This window comes from Trachinotus anak, unplaced genomic scaffold (assembly GCF_046630095.1).
Source record: "Trachinotus anak isolate AG129_WGS33_773 ecotype Australia unplaced genomic scaffold, CSIRO_AGI_Tana_v1 ptg000032l, whole genome shotgun sequence".
Lineage (NCBI taxonomy): Eukaryota > Metazoa > Chordata > Actinopteri > Carangiformes > Carangidae > Trachinotus > Trachinotus anak.
In genome coordinates this window covers 10,206,499-10,227,388 of record NW_027273883.1, presented here as the reverse complement: position 1 = coordinate 10,227,388, position 20,890 = coordinate 10,206,499, and the positions used below count along the sequence as shown (strand labels likewise).

General features: G+C 40.4%; 1 protein-coding gene across 1 annotated transcript; it reads left to right on the top strand.

The window, feature by feature from the left end:
• Window positions 1–274: 274 nt before the first annotated feature.
• Window positions 275–18,094, top strand: znf574 (zinc finger protein 574). The gene is made up of 10 exons (XM_071470809.1): window positions 275–432; window positions 3,969–4,126; window positions 8,806–10,000; window positions 10,086–10,300; window positions 10,621–10,800; window positions 11,051–11,139; window positions 12,884–12,978; window positions 14,855–15,003; window positions 15,418–15,705; window positions 17,018–18,094. The coding sequence occupies exons 2-10, from the start codon at window positions 3,971–3,973 to the stop codon at window positions 17,615–17,617; spliced, it is 2,967 nt and encodes a 988-aa protein (XP_071326910.1). The 5' UTR covers window positions 275–432; window positions 3,969–3,970; the 3' UTR covers window positions 17,618–18,094.
• The last annotated feature ends 2,796 nt before the right edge of the window (window positions 18,095–20,890 follow it).

Below are 20,890 nucleotides of genomic sequence, written 5' to 3'. Positions count from 1 at the left end.
GTGTCTGTCAAGTAATTAACACACATAAAACCTACAGCAAGGTCGTATTATTCCAACATATCAATAGTATGGCTGCAGACAACATTTATTTTCATTATTAATAGGTCTGACTAGAATCTTATTTAAAAATCAATTGATTGTTCATTGTTCATGAACCTAGTCTAACTGCTCTTGTTTACTATTATAGATAAGTAGGAAAACTAGGAAGCACACGTTTTAAGGCTGTAACATGTGAATTTGAGTGTCCCTGACTGACCAGGCTGCAGCAGCACCGCCGCGCTTTCGCATTACAAACTCTGTGAGTGTTATGTGTAGTCGGATCCTATTGGATGATGAAGTGACCGGTTCAGCCAATCAGGCCGGGCGTTCTAACATGCAGAAAAAAAACTGAAGTTGTTGTCCTATTTCCTCAACGGGTAACATCCGAGTGCGGTGAGTTGTGTTGAATTAAATATACTTATTTTACATTAATGTTACTTTTTCGGTGAGATATTAGACACTGATATTAATGTATGGAGGATTTCAACGGGGGGAGACAGCTAATGTTAACTTTTAGTCTGTCGCCGCCATTATACCACCGAAGAAGCGTATCCCGCCCTCCTTCTTCGCTCCTTTCTTCTTCTTCTCCTTGGCATTAGATAGTAAGCACCACTGGTCTAAGTGGTAAACCGGGTTTAGTCGCTAGCCAACCTGGCTTCGACGCCTGCTAACAAGGAATGATCTAACAGCTGTTTTATTAGCTTCCGAGCTAGCGAGGGAGCTAACTACCACGCCGCGGACACGTTAGCTTTGTTGCTAGAAAGATGGCTATCATTGCATGTTAGCAACACTACAGTGGTTAGAGATAATACGGTTGGCTAGCGAGATGCTAATCGCTAGCTGTGGAACTGGCGTTCATTCTATCTTGAGTCAGACCCCAAGCAAAGAGGGTCACAGTTGCTGAAATTAGGTATTAGCGGGTCACTGCATGAACTGTAAGAGGCTGGTCGAGTTGTGAGTCAACGTCGGACTGATATTGCCCCTGCAGTAAACACTCTCAAGTACTGACTAGCGTTGGGTCATCCTCCATTATGCATGTCATAGACTAGCATTCATGGCGTTTAGCGAAATGTTATGTCCTCCTGCTCTGTACTAAAGGCATATCGGAGGACAGGATACTACTTTCGGTGCTTGCAAGTAAATGGGTTCGAGTAGACGCGGACCATGGCCGGATTAACTTCCTGGGGTGGGGGGCCCGAGGCTAAAACTTTATTCTTGGTTCTCAACTGACCTCTGCTACATATGTCAGTGTCATTACTTCCCCAGACAGGTTTTTGAGAAAGCGGGTTTAAGAAACTCTGCGTTGACTAACACTGGGATTGCAAAATCCAGAACAGCTGATAAGAGTTAATTCAATCAACTCTGACTTGTGTGAATGAAAAAAATCATCAATGGACCTCAGATACTATGATTCATCATGGCAATGGTTGAATAAAGAGCAGAGCCTCCATTTGAATCCAGTGGAGCCAGAAAGAATAATGTGTGACAGTGAACATTCATCTTCTAAACACAGAAGCAGCAGCAGTCAAAGAGCCTTAGGCTTTGTCAACATTAAGCCGCCAAATTCTGAAATGCTGTTTTCATGCTAAAATGACATGCGTCCACGCCAGGCGTTTCAGCTTGTTTCAGCCTTAGACACCTATTCACATTAAAATGCCAAAAAGGGTGATTCTCCTCTTACTGGGCATGGTATACTAAATGGCATACTATTTCTGTTTCAAGATTTAGTTAAAGAAAACAATGAAATGCCAAGCTACTGCCACCATCTGTGTGTTCACTGATATAGCATCATTTCAACAAAGCTCTGTTTTCACAGTACACACTAAAATGCCAAGTCAGTGTTTTCAGATTTACACACGATGGAGACTGTTTTTGGTTTTAAATTCCATTTAGTCTGAACGCAGGAGTAAAACCAAAAAAAAGATGTTGGAGTGGCGAAAGGAATCACACAGTTAACATTATTACATTTTATTCGGTCCACGAGCCCACATTATTGAATTTTCTCAATGATAGTACATTTCTGGGATCCACCTGTTTGTTAGATTGACTTTTAATTCAGCTGTCACCTGATTGGGACAAAGTGCTTCCGGCAGCAGAAGATGAAAATATAGATTAAACAGATAAGACATAAATTTATAGATTCAGGATTGTAACCTCATAGACTTGCCCAGTAATAGCCTAATGATTTCGGTGATTTCCAATTGAAAAAGCATCTAGGTTAAAACTGAGCGTACATTTTTAGGGATCAACCTTACATTTAAAAAATGCTGCTCAACAGCATTTGATAACTATATTTCAATAGGTACAAGATTTAAAAATAGTAACTGAAATGGTTTTAACACTACACTCAATTGGCAGTTTATTAGGTACACCTGGCTAAAACCAATTCAATCTAATACAACAATTCTGCAGCAAATCCTAATGTCGTGAAGGTTATAATGTTCAGTTTTTGTCGAAACTTTTAAAATAAAAGTTTGAATTAAATAACTTTATGTTTACTTTGGAGGCTATAGTTTGTGGTGCTGCTGAATTGTTTTGTGTTATATGGACAGGTATTTCTATTATTTTGTCTGACATTTATCTCAATGAGGATAGGCTTAATAATTGTAAGCAAGTGTGGTTGTATTCTGTATTTTTCTCAGCATCAACAACTGAAAAGACAATGAAAAGACTAAAACCAACACTAAATTAGACCTGCAAGGATGAGTTGATTAATCAGTTAGTCAACTGACGGAAACTTATTCTTAAGGAAAAATGTCAAATATTCCTCTTTCTAGCTTCTCAAATATGAGATTTTGATGCTCCTCTCTGTTATAAATGATAGTAAACTGTCTATCTCTGGATTCGGGTTTACTGGTGAGACAAAAGAAGATACTTCCAGATATGGAAAATTATAATGGCTATCTTTTCCACTATTTTCCGGCATTTTATAGACAGAGCGATTAATTGAGAAAATAATTGATGAAAACTGGAATGGCATTTGGAAGAGCACAAACATCCGCCAAGGCCAAACAATATATTGAAAATGCCCTTTCTCACAATGTTGAATAAAATGATTAAAAAAAAAGTCTGGTTCTGCCTTCTTAATCAGATCCACACCAAAATTGGATGAGTTCTTCCCCGGTACATCCCTCCACCATGTGGTTACTTTAGTTTTTTGAGATGATTCCACACAGTTTTAGTAACATTTGCTAAAACCCAGAGTGGAAAAATTGGGGGGAAAATGTCCCTTTTCAAACATTTCTGTCATAAGTAGGAACTAATTAAGTTTGTGAGGAGTGACACAGACTGGCTGGGGAAGACAAATAAACAAATAGCATGGTTGGTTGTCTTTTTATGGGATTTCTCAACTACAAGAAACATATAGAATATCACCATCCTTATGATTTAAGTTATAGTCTTGTCTGCCAGTAAACTAAAATGTCACATTGATGTCTTTCAAAGGTGTTGATGTGGATCTTCATCAGTAGGTTTCTCTTATTTGTAAGGTTCTTTTTTCAAAGTAGAGCTCTGCTGGTGTAGTCTGTGGTCTGACTGTTATCTTATGAGTGGGAAGGGTTGCAGAGATTGTGTTTTTGATTGTAGTATACCCTCAGCAGCAGCATGAGCTAAAAAATAATAATTAGTCCAGGCTCAGTGCATGGTGAGTCATCTTGGCAACCCTAGAGTTAGCCTCCTGGCACTTGAGTCCAAGCTGTTGTCTTGATAATATATGCAGGCACTTCTTTTCATCAGGAGAGGGCAATGTTCACAACCTAACTTCAAATGTAATTCACCGGTGGGTAGGCATCTGTACAAGGCTCACGTTGTGATATTACCTTAATATGCAAAGCATGTTGAGTTTCGTGAACTATTTCACCTTTTATCTAAATCAGACTTGAATTGCTGCTTCTCTTATGAAATGTTTTTGATTTCTAATCCTCTGGCAGCCATGGAGAGTTCGTCGGTGTACATGTGCTTCCCCTGCTACCAGGAGTTCAACACTCTAGAAGAGGTGCTCAAGCACCAGTTGACGTGCACTGCTGAGGATGAACAGACAGACACATCAGGAACCACCTCTATCACTGTTCCACTGCTACAGGCTCAGGTAAGTGCTGGCACAGTCCACAATTTCCCCCCTTTCATCATGTGATTGTGCCTGGATGTTTTTGAATCCAAGAATAGGACTAAAAAAAGCATCAATATTGTGATGGCGGGGACCTTAAAAGGCCAGCTGTGTGCTCGCATAAAAGCCTCTAAATCATACCTGCAGAATGACATTGAAACAACAAGTATAACTTAAGTCATGAATTGACAATGCTCTGGTTCTCATCATAGTAATGGTGACATTCATCAGAGCACTCATCAGAACATTAAGTTGTTTGTAATGATTAACTGACTCATTTCAAGGTGTTGCTCTGTATTTATGTCTGATTTAGGTGCATGCTGATGTCATATTTTTAATTTGCTTTTTATGGTGTAATTGTTACATGACATCTGTAAATTTATGTTATTTAACTTAATTGAACCAGGCAAAATACTCAATAAAATCTCCCTCTGAAGAGAAACCTGGTCAAGAGGGCCCCATTAAAACATTATTACAACAGTAACACAAATGATATAGATGGGCTAGGCAACTGTCAGTCGCTGTGAAAGAGTGCAGACAGTATCTAGTTCAGATGGATAAACAGGCATGAGTTTCTTAAATTATCTAAAATAAAGTAAAAACAATCATCATAATATTATAAGGAGTCACAAGTTCATTAGATACATTTCTAAAAGATTTTTCCTTCAACGTCTAGCGTACAGACGATATGGAGATCTTTACGCCATTTTTTGTTAGGCTGGATTCACCTTTTCAGTTCACACTTCAACATGTGTATGTGCATGCAGTACACCATTGTACATATCAGAGACAAATATCGGTCACTAACTCAATTGTAATTATACGTTTGTTAACCCCCTAATGTTTACCCTGATAATTTGGCAGTGGATGTGTAGCAAGGCCTGCAGATTATACAACTGTTTCTTTTTTCCAAGTACTTAAGTGCCACCTGGACTTGCTTTCTTTCTAGTGTAATGGCAAAATAACACATTAGCATGTTGTTTTTCAGAGTAATGAGTCACTTGTGAGGCAAACGGGTGGAACAGGCAAAATGTGGCAGTGCTAAAAGTGGATTGATTATGGCCCATGGTGCGCTGGATGTTTTAAATTTGGCTTTATATTTCAGAGTGCATGAAAACGTATGTTTTTACTTAGCTTAACTTATATTATAAATAAGAGTTGTTGGTTGAATTCTGTTCTTAAAGTGCTGGTGTATACAAGATTTTGTTAAGTCAAAGCAGATAAGCCTGCTTAATCGAGAGGTTGTTTTTGGTCACATCATGGAAAACAATAGCAACATGGTTACAAGAAGTACAAGCAAGTTCTACACTATTTTTGGACGTAATAGAATAAATCACATTAGTTTAATTTGGGCAAGATTGAGAGTGGAAGAGAGGGACGTGCGATAAAGGTCCCAGGCCAGATTGATGTCCAGGACGCCACATTTACATGTTATCCAGCGAGGCCAGCTGAATCACACAAATGTTCCTCATGCTTCAGTAATAATGAACAATTTGTTTTCATTGTCTTTCTGTGATGGGGCTACTCTTTTGCTTCTTTGGGTGAAGTCTACAACTTGTCATTTTTCTGCATTTTCCTCTGGGTACTAAATGTATGCTGTATGTTAATTCTGTTGTATTTTTATTGTTTGGCTAATGCATTTGAAAGGCCTGTGGATTTTTACATAATGCATTGTGTTCAGTGTTTTTTGTTTTTTTTACAGTGTGTGTTTCCTGTTTGGTATATATTCTTTTGGGATGCATTTCATTAAATTTGTTGAGCTCTATCGGTTCAGAGTTCCATGAGGGCGCCATCTGAATTGCAGAGTTTGAAAGTTGTATAACAGGGCGAGTCATTCTGTTAACTTTGACATATTTAGCCGAGTCTTGGTGCGACTCACACTTTTATTTTCTTGTGCCTCTCTCCTGACAGCTTCAGAAAGCCCTCAGGGTTAAAAGCAGTCATTGGCCCCCGCTTAGCAGTAGGGCATGGCTGTCTGAGCTTATGCCCAGACTTCCTTCCTTACAGTCTTCAACACACGTCCATAAAGCACAGTGACACTCATGACAGACAGATTGCATCCTGAGTTGCCAGTGGGAAGAGAAGCATGAGAAATGCATCAGTCAGTGCCACCCTTTCTCCTGATGTATCGCTCATTGGCCTTCTCATAGATGAATCAGTTGGAGAAACACTATAAAACCTGCGTACCTTATAACTTCCTGGCCTCTGCTTTGCTATAAGCTGGTTTTATTGTAGGACACCCCACTTCATTAGCTAGATTATTGTAATTTCTGTCTGCATTATATGACATTGATAGAAAACAATGGCTGCTGATGTCTCAAATGGATGCAGAGAGCTCTTTTAACACGGCTGTACTCATTTCTCAGATGAGTGATTGAATTCACAGAGTGTAATTTGCACTTCATTATGCCTCCTCGCCAATGACAGCCATGGCCGGAGGCATTATGTTTTTGGGTTGTCTGTCCATCCCATTCTCGTGAACGCAATAACTCTGGAACACAAAAACTTTCACTTGGACTCAAGGATGAGCTGATTAGATTTAGGTGGTCAAAGGTCAAAAGTCACTGTGACCTCACAAAATACATTTTTGGCCACAACTCAAGAATAGATACACTAGTTATGACAAAATTTCACATAAACTTCTAATAGGGCTAAAATGATGAAGTGATGGCATTTTCTGTCCAAAAGGTCAAGTTCACTGTGGCATAACTTTATGCAATAAACTGCTCTGGCCATTATTCAATGTGAAATCTCCACTACGTAGATATATCTGGACAGACGCGGAATTAAACTACAACTTGACTGATTGGTCTTGGCTGGAGCCATACAACCCTGAGGCGGTGTCTCCTGTGTGTGAGAGTGAGAAGATCAAACATTAAAGGAAAATGTTAAAGAAATGTCTCCTCAAAACCATCCACAAAACAAGTCCAATCAAAGGCGATTTGGTTAATCAGAATTGCACCCATGAGTGCCACTCTGTTTGTGTCTGTGCACACAGTATGTACCTACCAACAGTATGGTATGTCACTTCAGTAATGGAAGCCTTATTTTAAATATTAAAGTGAAAGCCTCTTTATTATCATAAAATGAAGGACCTATGACATAAATATGAAAAACACCCTATTGTTAATTCTGCTACATTAAAAATAAACATCAATGATAGGTGAGTTTTATAATAAGTAGGCTAGGGAGGATTACATTACAGTGCCAGTTAAATTAATTAAATGTTCAGAATTTTACACTTGGTTTTTCTTTGTGATATTTTCTTTGAGGTATGTGTAGGAGCTCTGGCTGAAAACTCATAGCCTCCATTTTAAGGCTTGTCCAAGATTTTTCTTGCACAGCGTGAAGAGGCTTATTCTGAATTGTGAAGATCTACTCTAACTCTACCTGTACTCTAACCTCTAACTTGGCTCGGTTCAGCTTTCCAAGTGATGTAGTATTTTTTTGGCGAGCCAGTGTTCATGTGTGAAATGACTTTTATAAACAGAGGACACACAGTTGTTTCTTTTACTAATACTTCTCTCTGATATTATTTTCTCTAAACAATATCAGATAATATCATTAATTTTCTCTATTTCTCTGTTTTTTTGTCTCTTTCATAATGTGCAACCTTATCTCCAGTGTAGTGCCAGAGATGGGCTGATAGGCTGTTTTTCTTTGTGGGTTTTTTTTGTGCTGTGTCCGGGAATGATGCCAGTTTTGTGAATGCTAGAGTTCGGAGAAAAACCTACAGAAATGTTATCGGGTCTTTTGAGTGACACTCAGGTGTAAAATTGCAAGAACATGAATAGACTACAGTGCATGTGCTCGAATAATGCTTTTTTTGAAAGCACGGTCTTGTATGATATCCTTAGTTGGCTAGATTTGCCAGGCTGTCTGCATGTAGGATGACATAAGCTCTTCACTGTGTTGAGCTGTAGTTGTTAAATAAGATGAAAAGTCTTATTTAACTTCCAGGTGCGTTCAAAACATAAATCCTATTGTTGACCAATCTTGACTTTCTGCTCCATTAGAGGCTTAAGTGTGCAGTTAGTCAGCACATACTTCAGAACTAACAAAGTTATATTCTGTACGGCCTTATTAAAAAAATATGCCCTTTTGTTGGCAAGACAAAAAAGTAATGCTCAGCAGACCATCAGCCAAGATGCCCTGAATTTTCATCTGCTTACAGGATAAAAAAAAAATTAGCAAAACCGCTTAAGCTGTACGCCGCAAATCATTATTGTATGGGAGACATGTTGAACTGTTGTGATTGAGGCAGTTTCAGACGTCTTTAACCTTGGCCTTGATGTTCTGTTTTTATCATCTGAATGGACAGAAGGAGCAATTGTAAAACCCTGTGGAGTGACCCATTCAACCTTTGATAAATATCGTCCAGGCTGAGGCCTTATCTTGGTGGTCTGGAGCTCTCAAAGGAACCTTGGCTCTAAACATATGCTGCTCTAACTGACCTCAGTACCCCAACACTGAATTCTCATTCCTCATCTGCCAGACAGAATAAAATTAAAGAAAAACACTGCAGGTTGAATTTACTTGAAACAGCTATTTGATTAGTATTACACAGTCATTTTCTTTGTAAACAGAAACACAAAGAACAAGTGAAACATTGGAGGTAATCTCTGATTTTTTTTTTTTCTTTTCCTCCCTTGTCTTTGCAGCAAAAGGTAATAAATATATCAAGGACAGTTACAGTCCCACAGATTCAAGTCCAAGCAGGACCATCCTCTGTGCAACTTGATAAAACTACATTTAAGCAGGCTACAGTTAGTGCAAAGCTGTCATCAGACCAGCCCAGAATCCTCTACCAGTGTGGGGACTGTGATGAACTTTTCAAGAGCCTGGACCTTTGGCAACAACACCGTAAAGAAGAGACATGTCAGCAGTCTGCCTCTGGGAGCAAGTCAAACCCTGATTCACAACCTGAGGCAGACACATCCTCAGCTCAGAGCCCCACTTCAGCTTTAAATCCTGATGATTCCTCTCTCTCAAAGAGTGAATCCAGCAAAAATCTTAACCCAGAACCAGTGGAGGAACCTGTAGAAGAGGAAGAGAGGCAGCAGGTTACAGAGACGTCTACAGCTCAAAGCTCTGATCCTCCCGTTTCTGAGGCGGCCTCCTCGACCTCTAATCCGGAGGATTCGTCTCCCAAGAAGAGAGGTGCAAACAAAAAGCCCAAGCCTGAACCAGTGCTGCTGTGTGTGGACTGTGGCTCTTGCTTCGGCCTGGTGTCTGAACTAGTGGCCCACCGCAAGACCCAGCACGGCTTTGAAGAAGCTCTGCACCGCTGCTCTGTGTGTGGGGAAAGCTTTCTAAACACTACACTTTTTCTTTACCACCGGAAACAGCACAGACAGCAAGGTGAAGAAAAGGTTGTAGTGGTTTCTGAAGCGACACCATCAGAGGAAGTTTGTACTCAGAGCAATGGGACTGATGAGCAGGGGCAGGATGCCACTCCCTCCACTACCAGTGTCACATCCACTTTCACACAGCCTGAGTTGTTTATGTGCACCCAGTGTGGGAAGAGCTTCAGCGATGAGGGAGGCCTGGCTGCCCATCGTAAGCAGAAGCACGGCCTGAAGGAGCCACTACACAGTTGCTCCCATTGTGGCGTTAGCTTCATGAACACCACCCAGTACCTGTACCATCGCCGGGAGCACCGCTTTACGTCAGGGACAGAGGTGGTGGATGGTGCTGAAAGTGGTGATGAAACAGCCACCACTGAACCTCAGGATACCACACAGAGCTCAAAGCGACTGCTTTCCCCGCCTGCCTCTGCCAGTGATTCAGGTTCACCCCTTCCTAAGAGAGGTAGGCCCTCTTTCAGGGTCCTGAGCGGTGGTAATGCATATAAAGGTAACTGGAATTAATTGCTTTAAAACCAATTTTGGAGAAAATATGTCATTATTTCATTTAATGGACATTTTTTTGTTGTTGTCAGGAAACAAGGGTTCAGGCACCAAAGAAGAAACAGAAGCCAGCACTGCAGCAGATTCAAACAACACCAACCACCCTCCGCCTGTGAAGCTGCTGCAGGACTGGGCCCGCACACCATTACCCCACGTCTGCCCTTACTGTGGCAAAACCTTCACCCGACGCGTCTTCCTCCGCACCCATGTGTATAGCCACACCGGAGAAAAGCTCTTCACGTGCAAGGTGCCAATCAAAATCTAATCACAATGTGTCCTTTCTTGAGTCTGAGGGATAACAGCTTTGATGTAAATGTCTTTTATGTCGTGCAGTTGACATTGATGAGATGATGTAATGCTTTGAAGGGGAGACAGACACAATTTAAACCTCCAACCTCATTATATTTGACAGATTCTCCAGTGTCTCTGTACAGTGGAAATTAATTTGAAAATTGTAATTTGATCAAATTTAGCCACATACAACATGATTCATTCCCTTAAAGGAGGAACTTAAAACTCTTTTAGATTATATCTCTGGAACTAATCTTGATTATTGTTGTTGTGAAGGTGTGCACAAAGTCCTTCACTAACTCCCAGAGCCTGCTGCGCCACAGCATGAACCACACGGGCAGCAAGCCCTTCAGCTGCGATTTTTGTGGCAAAAACTTCTCCCAGGCCTCCACCCTGAAGAGACACAAGCGAATTCACACATCAGCAAAGCCTCAGCGCAAGCGTGGACGAAAACCGGTACATTTCTACTATTTTCTACTACTAAAATTGTTCTCAAATTAATATTCAAGCTCATATGAAAATTTAAAAAATGAGAATAGAAAACTACATGAAATGAAATTATTGAGAAATTGACTTGGATGTCATTTTTTTGGTAGGCATCACACTTTTGAAAAGGTAGCTGATGATAACTTATTTTGGAAAAAACATTGAATTTCATCATCATTCATCATTTTATTGACCTTGAATTCTGTGTCCCTTAATGCAGGTGTGTGGTTTGGACAGTGAAGGAGCTCCTCTCTCGTGTCCTCACTGCCCCTCACGGTTCAACACAGAGGATCAGCTTAACCATCACAAGTAATAACACTTTGTTAACCTTAATTTTTAGCATCTTTTATTTGTGGGAGTGTAATGAGAACATGTCAGACAATTGTCAGTATTTAATTTCAACATTTTTTTTGTGTAAATACATTAGACTTTCGGTTGCAAACAGAACCCAGGGCAGGATTTAGATAACCCACCCTTGCCAGGAGCTGTAGTAGCTGAGCCGTGTCCGATCACTGAGCAAGAGCTTTAAACCGTGTAGCACATGCACTAACTGAGATGTCTGGGTGTCCTTGAGCCTCAGCCACATATGACTGGCAGACAGAGGCCCAGTAAATTAAGATAACGACAACCCAAGATGGAGCCTGTTCCTGGCCTACCTGGTTAAGCAAGGGGGAGGGGATATACTGAACCTGAATATGTCATGTTTTTACCAGCAGGACATGGATCAGGATCAAGGTTTCATTGTTCAAATCCCTATGGACTACACTTGTGATTGTCTGTTAAAACCAGTGGCACGTTCTGGAAACTAGTGTAGCAAATGTTTTGGACAATTTCTGTTGTACTTCCTGAGCCAAAAGCAATCAGTATTATGGCTTATCAGTTACTCCGTTGATTATATTTTTGATAAGTCAATTAGGGAAATGCTCATCACAAGATGCCACAAGACATCCCTGTCTTGTTTGAAAACCTCCAAAACCCAAAGATAATTAATTTTGACAAAATAATGTTAACTCAAGGTTCACTTTGAAGCTTTTTCCACAGCTTTACCTATGTGTATTACTAACACTGTACAGTGTATACTTACCTACTAATACTGTACAGCATCAGTCCTACTCATTAGAGGACATCTGGCTGGAAGGAGAAGTGACCCTGACTGAAATTTTAATTCTCCCATCCACCTCGGGGTCAGCTGTCTTTGAAATATTGATTTCTATTGTCTATTTAACAGGGAATAGACACAGCCTGGACTCTTATACAGACCTTGAGAGGTCTTTGCACATCACCTCTAGCCTTGTACTTTGCTTCAAGTGATGTGTGTGGTTAAGTACTTCTGCAATACTTGTAGGAGTATGATATACATAATACATATACTTGTATGCATGCACTATTCAGTGAAGGATGTTTTTAAAACTTCAACATCATTCTTGTTTGTTCTGATTATGAGAAGCTGCCCAGTGTGTGTCTTTTTTTTTCTCCTTGCTGTGAAAGCAGGCCTGATGCAGCATTAGGTGAATACATCCTAACACTTCTCTCCTCCCCTAAGGCTATATCCAGCGTAACGTTATGCAATGGATAAATATAGTCTTTCATGTCCTCACTCTGACTCCTCCCAGTTTACTGCTGTTCTTTTATCTCCAGCCTTTATACACTCAGCTAATACCCCTTATTTAACCTGAAGCACAGCTAAGCACATACTTGCTGGCAATCCTCCCACAAGTCACATATAGGCCGGCAGCGCAAAAACCAAAACATGACTTTTTCCCCCTCTTTATTAAGATTTATTATATGTTTTGGAATTGGGAAATTTTAAATTTGAAATGTATTAAATATATTGGATCGTATAAAGATTTTATTTAATTAAATGTGTGATTATTGCACATTGCACACTGAGGCATGTTTTTACCTATTTTCTCCCATCTGAACATATTTGTGTTCGGGTTTGAAACTCTAATTGTTGTCTACAGCATAAGTAATATTATATGGTTAAATTATCTTACTTTGTTGTGTTTGTGCACTTGCTTAAATATATATATGTTTTTGCTTGTTTAAATAGACTGCTCCACACCAGCCACCCATTCCCTTGCCCTGAATGTGGAGAGGCCTTCACACGCAGGAAAGACCTCGACTTGCACTCTCTCACTCATCAAGGTGAGAGTTCAGGGCTCAGTCCGGCATATATCTTTCAACTCAATACTTATATGGTTAGCAGGAGCATCTTGAAAATAGCAGAATTAATATCGAACAATCCTCTGTGGTTTTTGGTCATTCAGTCTCTTTTTTTTGCCTGTCTTTTCAAGCCAAATATTCTTTGTCCGTGTGACCAGTTCTTTTCGTCTGTCTTTGATCAGTGTTTCCATCAGTGAGAAAGAGTTAATGTATTCAACAGGATCACACATTGTGATGAACATATCGAGATCAGATATAAAGGCCATACACTTTGTTGTAATGGAAACTTATCAGATATGATGTTCTTATCAGTACAACATTAAGTGAATTACTATTGATTAATGCAAAGTTGGCGATAAATGCCTCCATCAAGTTGCCTGGGTGGCCTATCTTGTTTATTTACAAACATACATCCATGTTGTATGTGTATTGTTCCTCTGATGCATTAGGTCAATGACTTTCCATTGATCTGCCTCCCATGTAGACTGGAGAAGGAGGGTGGAGGTAAATGAATTGGGTCAACATGTTGACACTTCATCTTAATCAGGGGGCTGTTGGCACGGCAACCTCATTAGTTAAGCTTGAAGAGTCAGCGTGCATTAGGGGTCAGAGGTACGTTCCTCCTTTGAGAGAGATGATTGGAGAGATTGATCCATTGATCAGTCCAGGGCCATAGGCTGAGATTGTCCTTATTAAAGGTTTAATTAGAGGGTCCCAATGGGGAGCAGAGTGGATCGCCCCCACTGGGATAGACAGTACAGATGGTTAGCAGATTGCAAGATGTTGGCGTGATGACCTATGGACATACTGATGAACCATCAGTGTCAGCGATTTTCCAGGCAGGTTCTCAAGAGCAACCCAAGTGAGAGCATGGTTCGCTTTACCAAAATACAACTAGGCCACAAGCTGATCAGAGCTGAAACAATGAATGAATGAGCTGCTTTACTGTTTGACAGAAGATTAATCTGCAGCAGATTAATAATTTAAATCAATTTTCAAGCAAAATACCCAACATTTGCTGACTCTGAGTTCTCAGTTGAGAGGTTTTGCTGTTTTTGCTGTCACTAAATTTAATATTTTTAGGTTTTGACATGTTGGACAAAAAAGCCTCAAGGTGCCACATTTAGCTATTGAAAAATAGTGTTTTTTTTTTTTGTTTGCCATTTAGTCACAGACTAAATGATTAATCAGTTAATTGAGAAGGTGACTGGCAAGAAAAGTGGATATTGTAAAAAACTCTGTTGTGGATTTACAAATAATTGATTTGTCAATAAAATGTGAAAAAGAGCTCAAGGTGATGTCTTTAGTAGACGTGTTTTCTTACCAACAATCCAAAACCAAAAATATTTTAGTCATTATTATATAAAGCAGAGAAAAGCAGCAAATATCACGTTTGAAAAGCCAGAACCAGCAAATGTTTGACACTTTTGTTTGATAAATCGCTTTAATGATGAACACATTATCAGAATTGTTTGATTAATTGTCTCTCAATGGTCTAATCAATTAATTGACCAGTGGACCTTTTTCACGGCAGCCAGTTTGAGTTGTTAAGCTTTTTGGAAAAGAAGAGATGTTACTAACAGCAATAACGATGGCTTCACTCTGTTCAAGTGCCCAGGGGACTATGACAGTGTGACCACGAGCCAGTGTGAACAATACCTAGACCCTGAAACTACATCATTAATTTTTAATGTGTTGAATGTGAAAAAGGACTATTGTTTAATTATAACGCAAGTTCATATCTTAACATCTTGTTTCGTGCCTGTTTGGGCATTGCTGCCAATCACCAGCCATTTCTGTTTAAGTATTAGGACAGAATACGACCACCTGTCTAAAACCTGATACTGCACCATTACAGACAGGCAGCCAGCGGCGTGCCCTCACTGTTCATCCCAGTTTGTGAACCAGTCCGTGCTGGAAATCCACCTGCAGCGTTGTCCTACCACAGACGAGGAGAAGAATGCTGGTCGCGGAAGGGGTCAGGGCCGGGGGCGCTCCACTGGACAGGTTAGGAGCGCAAATAATCATTATTCTGTTTTTCCTTCTCAACTTCATAGACACTCACAGAGTGAGAGATTTGCTAACTTAAAGTGATGGATATGTTTTTAACCACAATAAAGCGAGCACTTGAAATTTTATGTGCTCTTTTTATCTATTTATTTTCACCTTTTTGAGATTCTTTTTGGCATTTTGCCTTTATTGGATAGCTGACATTCGAGACCCCCTGGAAAAGTAAGCGGGTGACATCTAACAAAGGTCTCCAGTCGTAATCGAACTGTGACATTGTGCTTACGTCACAGTTTGACCATAAAAACACCAACCTTTTCTTTTTTCATTAATACCCCCACCCTGTTTTCCAACTCCTCATTTTTTATTTGCCTGCCTTCCCTGTTTTCCTTCATGTCTTTATTCCTCCCTCAGATTGAGTGTGACCTATGTGGCCACCGTTGCATGACCCAGGAGGGTCTCGACCTCCATCGGTTGTCCCACACGGGCCAGACGCCTCTCAAATGCCCAGTGAGGCCTTGCCGCCGCCGATTTACCTGCAACAATACCCTGGAGGAGCATGTGCTGGCACATTTCCAGGGAACACTCAGCAAGTCCAAAACTCGAGCCCGCTTCCGCTGTCAGATTTGCCACAAGGATTTTGCCTACAATTCCACCTTCACTGTTCACATGAGGACACATACTGATGAAAGGCCCTTTGAGGTAAGAAGTAGGATGGTGTGCATGTGCTTGCATAAAAAGGGAATTTCTCTCACCCTCTGAACCATATTTTGTCCTTTTACACAAAGCTTTCATACACTTTAACATCTGTATTTCAAATTGAAATCCAGCACGGCCTCACTCGCCATCGTCACACCCGTTCATAGCTGTGGCCATCTCTCTGGTTGCGGGCCGTGGCCATTTGTGCAGTGTATGTCCTGCGGGTGTTTCCTCCCTCCCTGTGTACCTGTGATTAATGGCAGGGCTGAGTTAGGGCCTGTCAGCTCCCCTCTGTGCCTGTTACTATTCTGGGACTCTCCTCCTCTCCCTCTGCTGCTCTGGTGACGAGGCAGGACATCAACTATAGACCCACCCAAGCCCATCACAGCATGTCGGACTGTAGAAATTGATTTCATGTTTGTGGCTTTGCTTTAAACCATATCTATCAGGCATGCTAAAAACTGAGGTTCAAGGAGTATTGGTCCTCAAACACAGAGGTGGTTATGGGGATGAATTTTAATTCAATTCAAATACACTGCGTTCCTGAAGGAGCGCTGATATTTGCTGAGTATATAAAGAGCAATCTCAACAGGAAAGGTAATTTTATTAGTGTACACTACTGTGTCAATCTTAGCGTCTCCAGTGGGAATCAAAACAAAGTCGTTCTGTTTTACCGCTTTGGGTTTAATCAAGTATCTAGTTACAGTTTATTGTCTGCACTCAGGTGGGAGCAGTCAAAAAGCAATGTTAATGGTGGCAGGGAAGGTACAGCTGTGGAGTTTACTTTAGAAATTGTTTAGCTCTCAGCTCACATGTAACATTTTTTCTGTTGTCCTCTGTTAGTTCATTGAAAGTAGCTGCATTTCTTCATATTCCACAACAGTAAATAAAAATAATTTTGGGCTTTGTACTGCTGGTCAGACATAACAAGAAGCTCTTACTTGAAGCTCTAGGGCATTGTAATGGACATTTTTTTAAAACTGTTTTCTGATGCTTTGTTGACAAGCAATTAATCAATTGATAGTCTGAAAATCTGATTAATTGACAAAACTTGTTGTTTCTATTGCTTTCTATCTGTCTCATCCCCTCTGTCTTCCCCGTACTCTGTTCTCTCTGCTCTTCCTGTATCTCAGCCAGAAGTGCTGCATCTGCAGAAAAGTATAAAGAGAGGTCTCAGAAAATATTAATTGCATTCGAGTTTGTGCGTTGGTACTGTTGTGAACATAACTGTACTTTCCTGCCACCCTCTTACCTTTCCTATATTTTGTGCACTTTCCCTTTCCCACTTCCCCATTCTCCCTCATCCCTCTGCCAGTGCACCACATGTGGCAAGCGTTTCCGCCAGCTACCCCATCTGCAGGACCATGAGCGCATCCACAGTGGCCTGCGGCCGTTCTGCTGCTGGATTTGTGGCAAGAGTTTCAGTGTGGCTGCCCGACTCACCGAGCACGCCCGTACCCACAGTGGCGAGAAGCCCTACCCCTGTCCCCAGTGCCCTGCTGCCTTCCGCTCTCGTTCGAACCTGGATAAACACATGCGGCTACATGGAGACCTACCTTTGGAAACCGCTGAGCAGGTGGCACAAGCTGCCGAGGCGGCCCAGGTCCAGAAGGTCCTGGAGGGGGCCAAGGTTTTATCTTCTCTGGCCACCACAGGGGAGGTTGATTCTGGCTCAGTGCAGACCATATATGTACTGCAGGGGGCCGAAGGAGGTACCGAGACGGTCATGATCCCATCTGATCAGCTAAGTGGCATGGAGGGAGCCTCACAGGTTGTCATTCTGCCGTCCTCTGTTCTAGGAACTCAGGCCATTACTGTTCCCACTATTTCCATGGATGGAAATGAAATCACCATGGTGGAGACGAGCCAGTCGCCCCAGCATACCATTGAGTTCATTGTGGAGGAGACTGTATGAAGGCAGATTAGAGACTATTGTGGACAGGACAACATAGTAGAGAAAGTCTGAAAGATTAGTTGAGAATATAGACTGTTGATGGAGTGAAAAGTTTGATGATTGAAAGATGTGCCGTTAATACCTTATGTTTATAGTTTGATAGGTTTCTGTGCCAGTTTAAACAAAAGTCCCATCCTATGAATAAATGCTATTTTACAGCTTCTCTTGAGCAGAAAATGATTTTAATGTCATTGTTGAAACTGTGTAAAACTAATGAATTAAAGGTTGACACACTGATGAAATGCTCAGGAGAACCTTAAATGTACCTTAAATCAGTCTCTCAAACTGATAAAAAACTGAAAAAAAAAAAAAAAGGTTGTAGAATTGGCTCCCACTCTATATAGACATGCATTTACAGCCCCTATTTATTAGGGGAAGGCTGGTGGTGGCCCATGAAATGTCTTCTGCTTTCTTTATAATAAAACACTTCAGCTTTCACATCCGTGAGCGTCCATCATTTTATAAGGTGGATGACATGAGGGCATTGCCCCCATCCCATCAGATGAGATGGACTTTATAGGTCCTGCTGTAAATTGCCACTTGTTCCTTTTGACAAACAATATGAGGTCTTCTGCTGAGAAATATACAGACCCACCGAGCACCAGTCAGTGTACAGCCTCTCAAACCGCTTTGTTTTGCTGTCACATACACGCTAATGTTAGTGGAAGGCAGAATGAAGAAGAATTGTGTGTATAGATCAACCCTAATGTTCCAATAATTTGTAGGACATAATGTTATTGATTGATTTTGTGCTGTAATTAAATACAGTAATAGGTACGGCGAGATTTATGATGATTTAGCTGAAGTATAGAATTATGCAGTGGCAAGTAGTGTAATGAAATTATCCAGCACTTGCTGTATAGTTATCAGAAATAATGATCCTATTTGTGTCTGAATGGGAAGAGGCATAATATGATATAAGTTTTGCCAGCGCTGCAGTAGCCCATTATTGGCTTCTAAAATGCAGTTTATGGCTGTCTCCCACCCAGTGATTGCTGACAGGGGTTTTGAAACCACACACACGCAGAGGCACTCAGTCTTAGTTTGTTTTCATGTCATGGAGGAGAAATGCTGATGATTGTGCAGGGAACTGAAATAGGAAAATGGCAGCATTTCTGCAGAGTGAGAAGCATATCAGGAAATAGAGGGCTCCCGAGGAGCAAGAAGAAGCCACTGCCAAGAATTCAGCTGCTCTTCATTGCTTTTCTGAGAGTCAACAGGCAACCAGTCGATAAATACATGTTTTTTTTTTCCTTCCTAGCAAATCTTGAGAGCTTATATTTTGGTGGAGTGCCGTTTATCATACCTGCCCTCTAACACTGAAACCAAAAACACACACAGCAGCACACAACCACACAGATGTGTAATGAAATTGTTGATACTGGCGGTGAAATCATGAGACCTGTATGCTCTAGGGAGGCAGTCTGATTGTGGTATAATGGTCTTTTTGCAGGGGACAGTGGATTGTCTGTTCATTCCTTAGCTCAGACTTCACCTTGTGGTTTTTTGTTCTGTGTTTGTGACGACCACGTATAAACAAAAACACATTTTTCCGGCTGTGATGCAGAGTCTTGAAAATCAGATTTAATGTCATTTAAATTTTACTCACACTTAAGGAGGTACAGCTTAAAGTGTGATTTTATGTTATATCATGATGTCAAGATGTTATGTTTGTTTAGTGTTGTCCAATCCAGCTAAAAATGCATATGCAACTCTAAAATTTGGGATAGAGAATGTAACTGCTACTGACAAACAAATAAAGTGGAATCTAGCTGTTTATTTCAAGTGAACATACAGTAATGGCAATATGATCACATCTTCAAAAGCTAATGTAACCATAATCAAGGGGACTGCAATACTGAAAAAAAGCATTTACAATAAATGTCAAATCCAGCTTGTGCTTGATGTAAAGAAATGAATGAACCAGAAAAACCCAGAAAATGTAGCTGACTGGTCCTTTTTTGAAAATTAAACTAAATGATGAAAATGGGACTCACATTATTATTACACAGAACTCTGTGTTGTTAAATGTTAAAAAAAATTTTGTTTAAAAAAAGATATTTAGTTATTATAGTAATAACGTAAAAACTTGACTTTTTAAATACTTTAAAAAAGACACCTGTGGAAAAAAGTGAATGATCTTAATAGCTTATATATTTTGCACCTTATTGATGAAGAGACACACAAACCAATGTACAATACGTGATTTATAATCATGCATGTACAAGCTGAGATGAATATAAACTACTGTATATGCTTGCATGTGCAATAATTTTTGCAATTATGTATTTAAATTATTCATGGAATTTGTAGGCTGAAAAAGCAGGCTGTGAAAAGAAGGTTTTATCTTTTAATACAAGCAAATGAAATTGACAATTATGCAGATACATGGGGCCTAAAATAACCATCAGATTTAGGAATATCCTTGCTACAAATGAAAAAATGAGAAACAAGCACACAGTAGCTGTTCTCACCCTGGGCATCCCTTTGATTCTCACCTCTTTTTATATCATAAACACTAAAAATACCCAAGTGACCCTCAGGAGAAAATGTGCATATTCAGCTCTCACAGCAGTAAACTCGCTGACATCACAGTGTCCCGTGCAGGTGGAGGACACCAGGAGTTCTGTTTTTGGCTTACACCTCCAGGTAAGAATAGTCATAGAGCATCTATGAAGTAGACACACAGGTTTGAAGCAATTTCAAGTTGCTTAGAATTTTATTGTGGCTTTTAAATAATCAGCAATATCTGATGTGTTTTTGTCAGATGCATTTGTACAAGCCTATGTTCAAATATGAATATATTTATCCATCAGCAAAATTCCATCCATCAGTGAATTTCTAAACATTTGGCACAAATGTTCCCTTGGACTCAAGGAGGAACTGATTAGATTTTGGTGGTCAGAGGTCGAGGTCACTGTGACCTCACAAAACTGTTTTTGGCCATAACTCAAGAATTCATATTTTAATTATGGCACAATTTAACCCAAATGTCTAATAGGATAACAATTATGAAGTGATGACATTTTATACCCAAAGGTCAAAGGTCAACTGCACTGTGCCATCCTAATATTTGGCAAACATTCTGGCCATTATTCAGTGGTGTAACTCCAGAAAAGAAGGGACGGCTGTGAGCATAATTTCTGCAACTTGACTGCTTGGAAGAGGCATACAACCGTGATGCAATATGTCTTTTCTTTTTTGTATTTGCTGTCCCTCCTCCCTCTTTTAAGT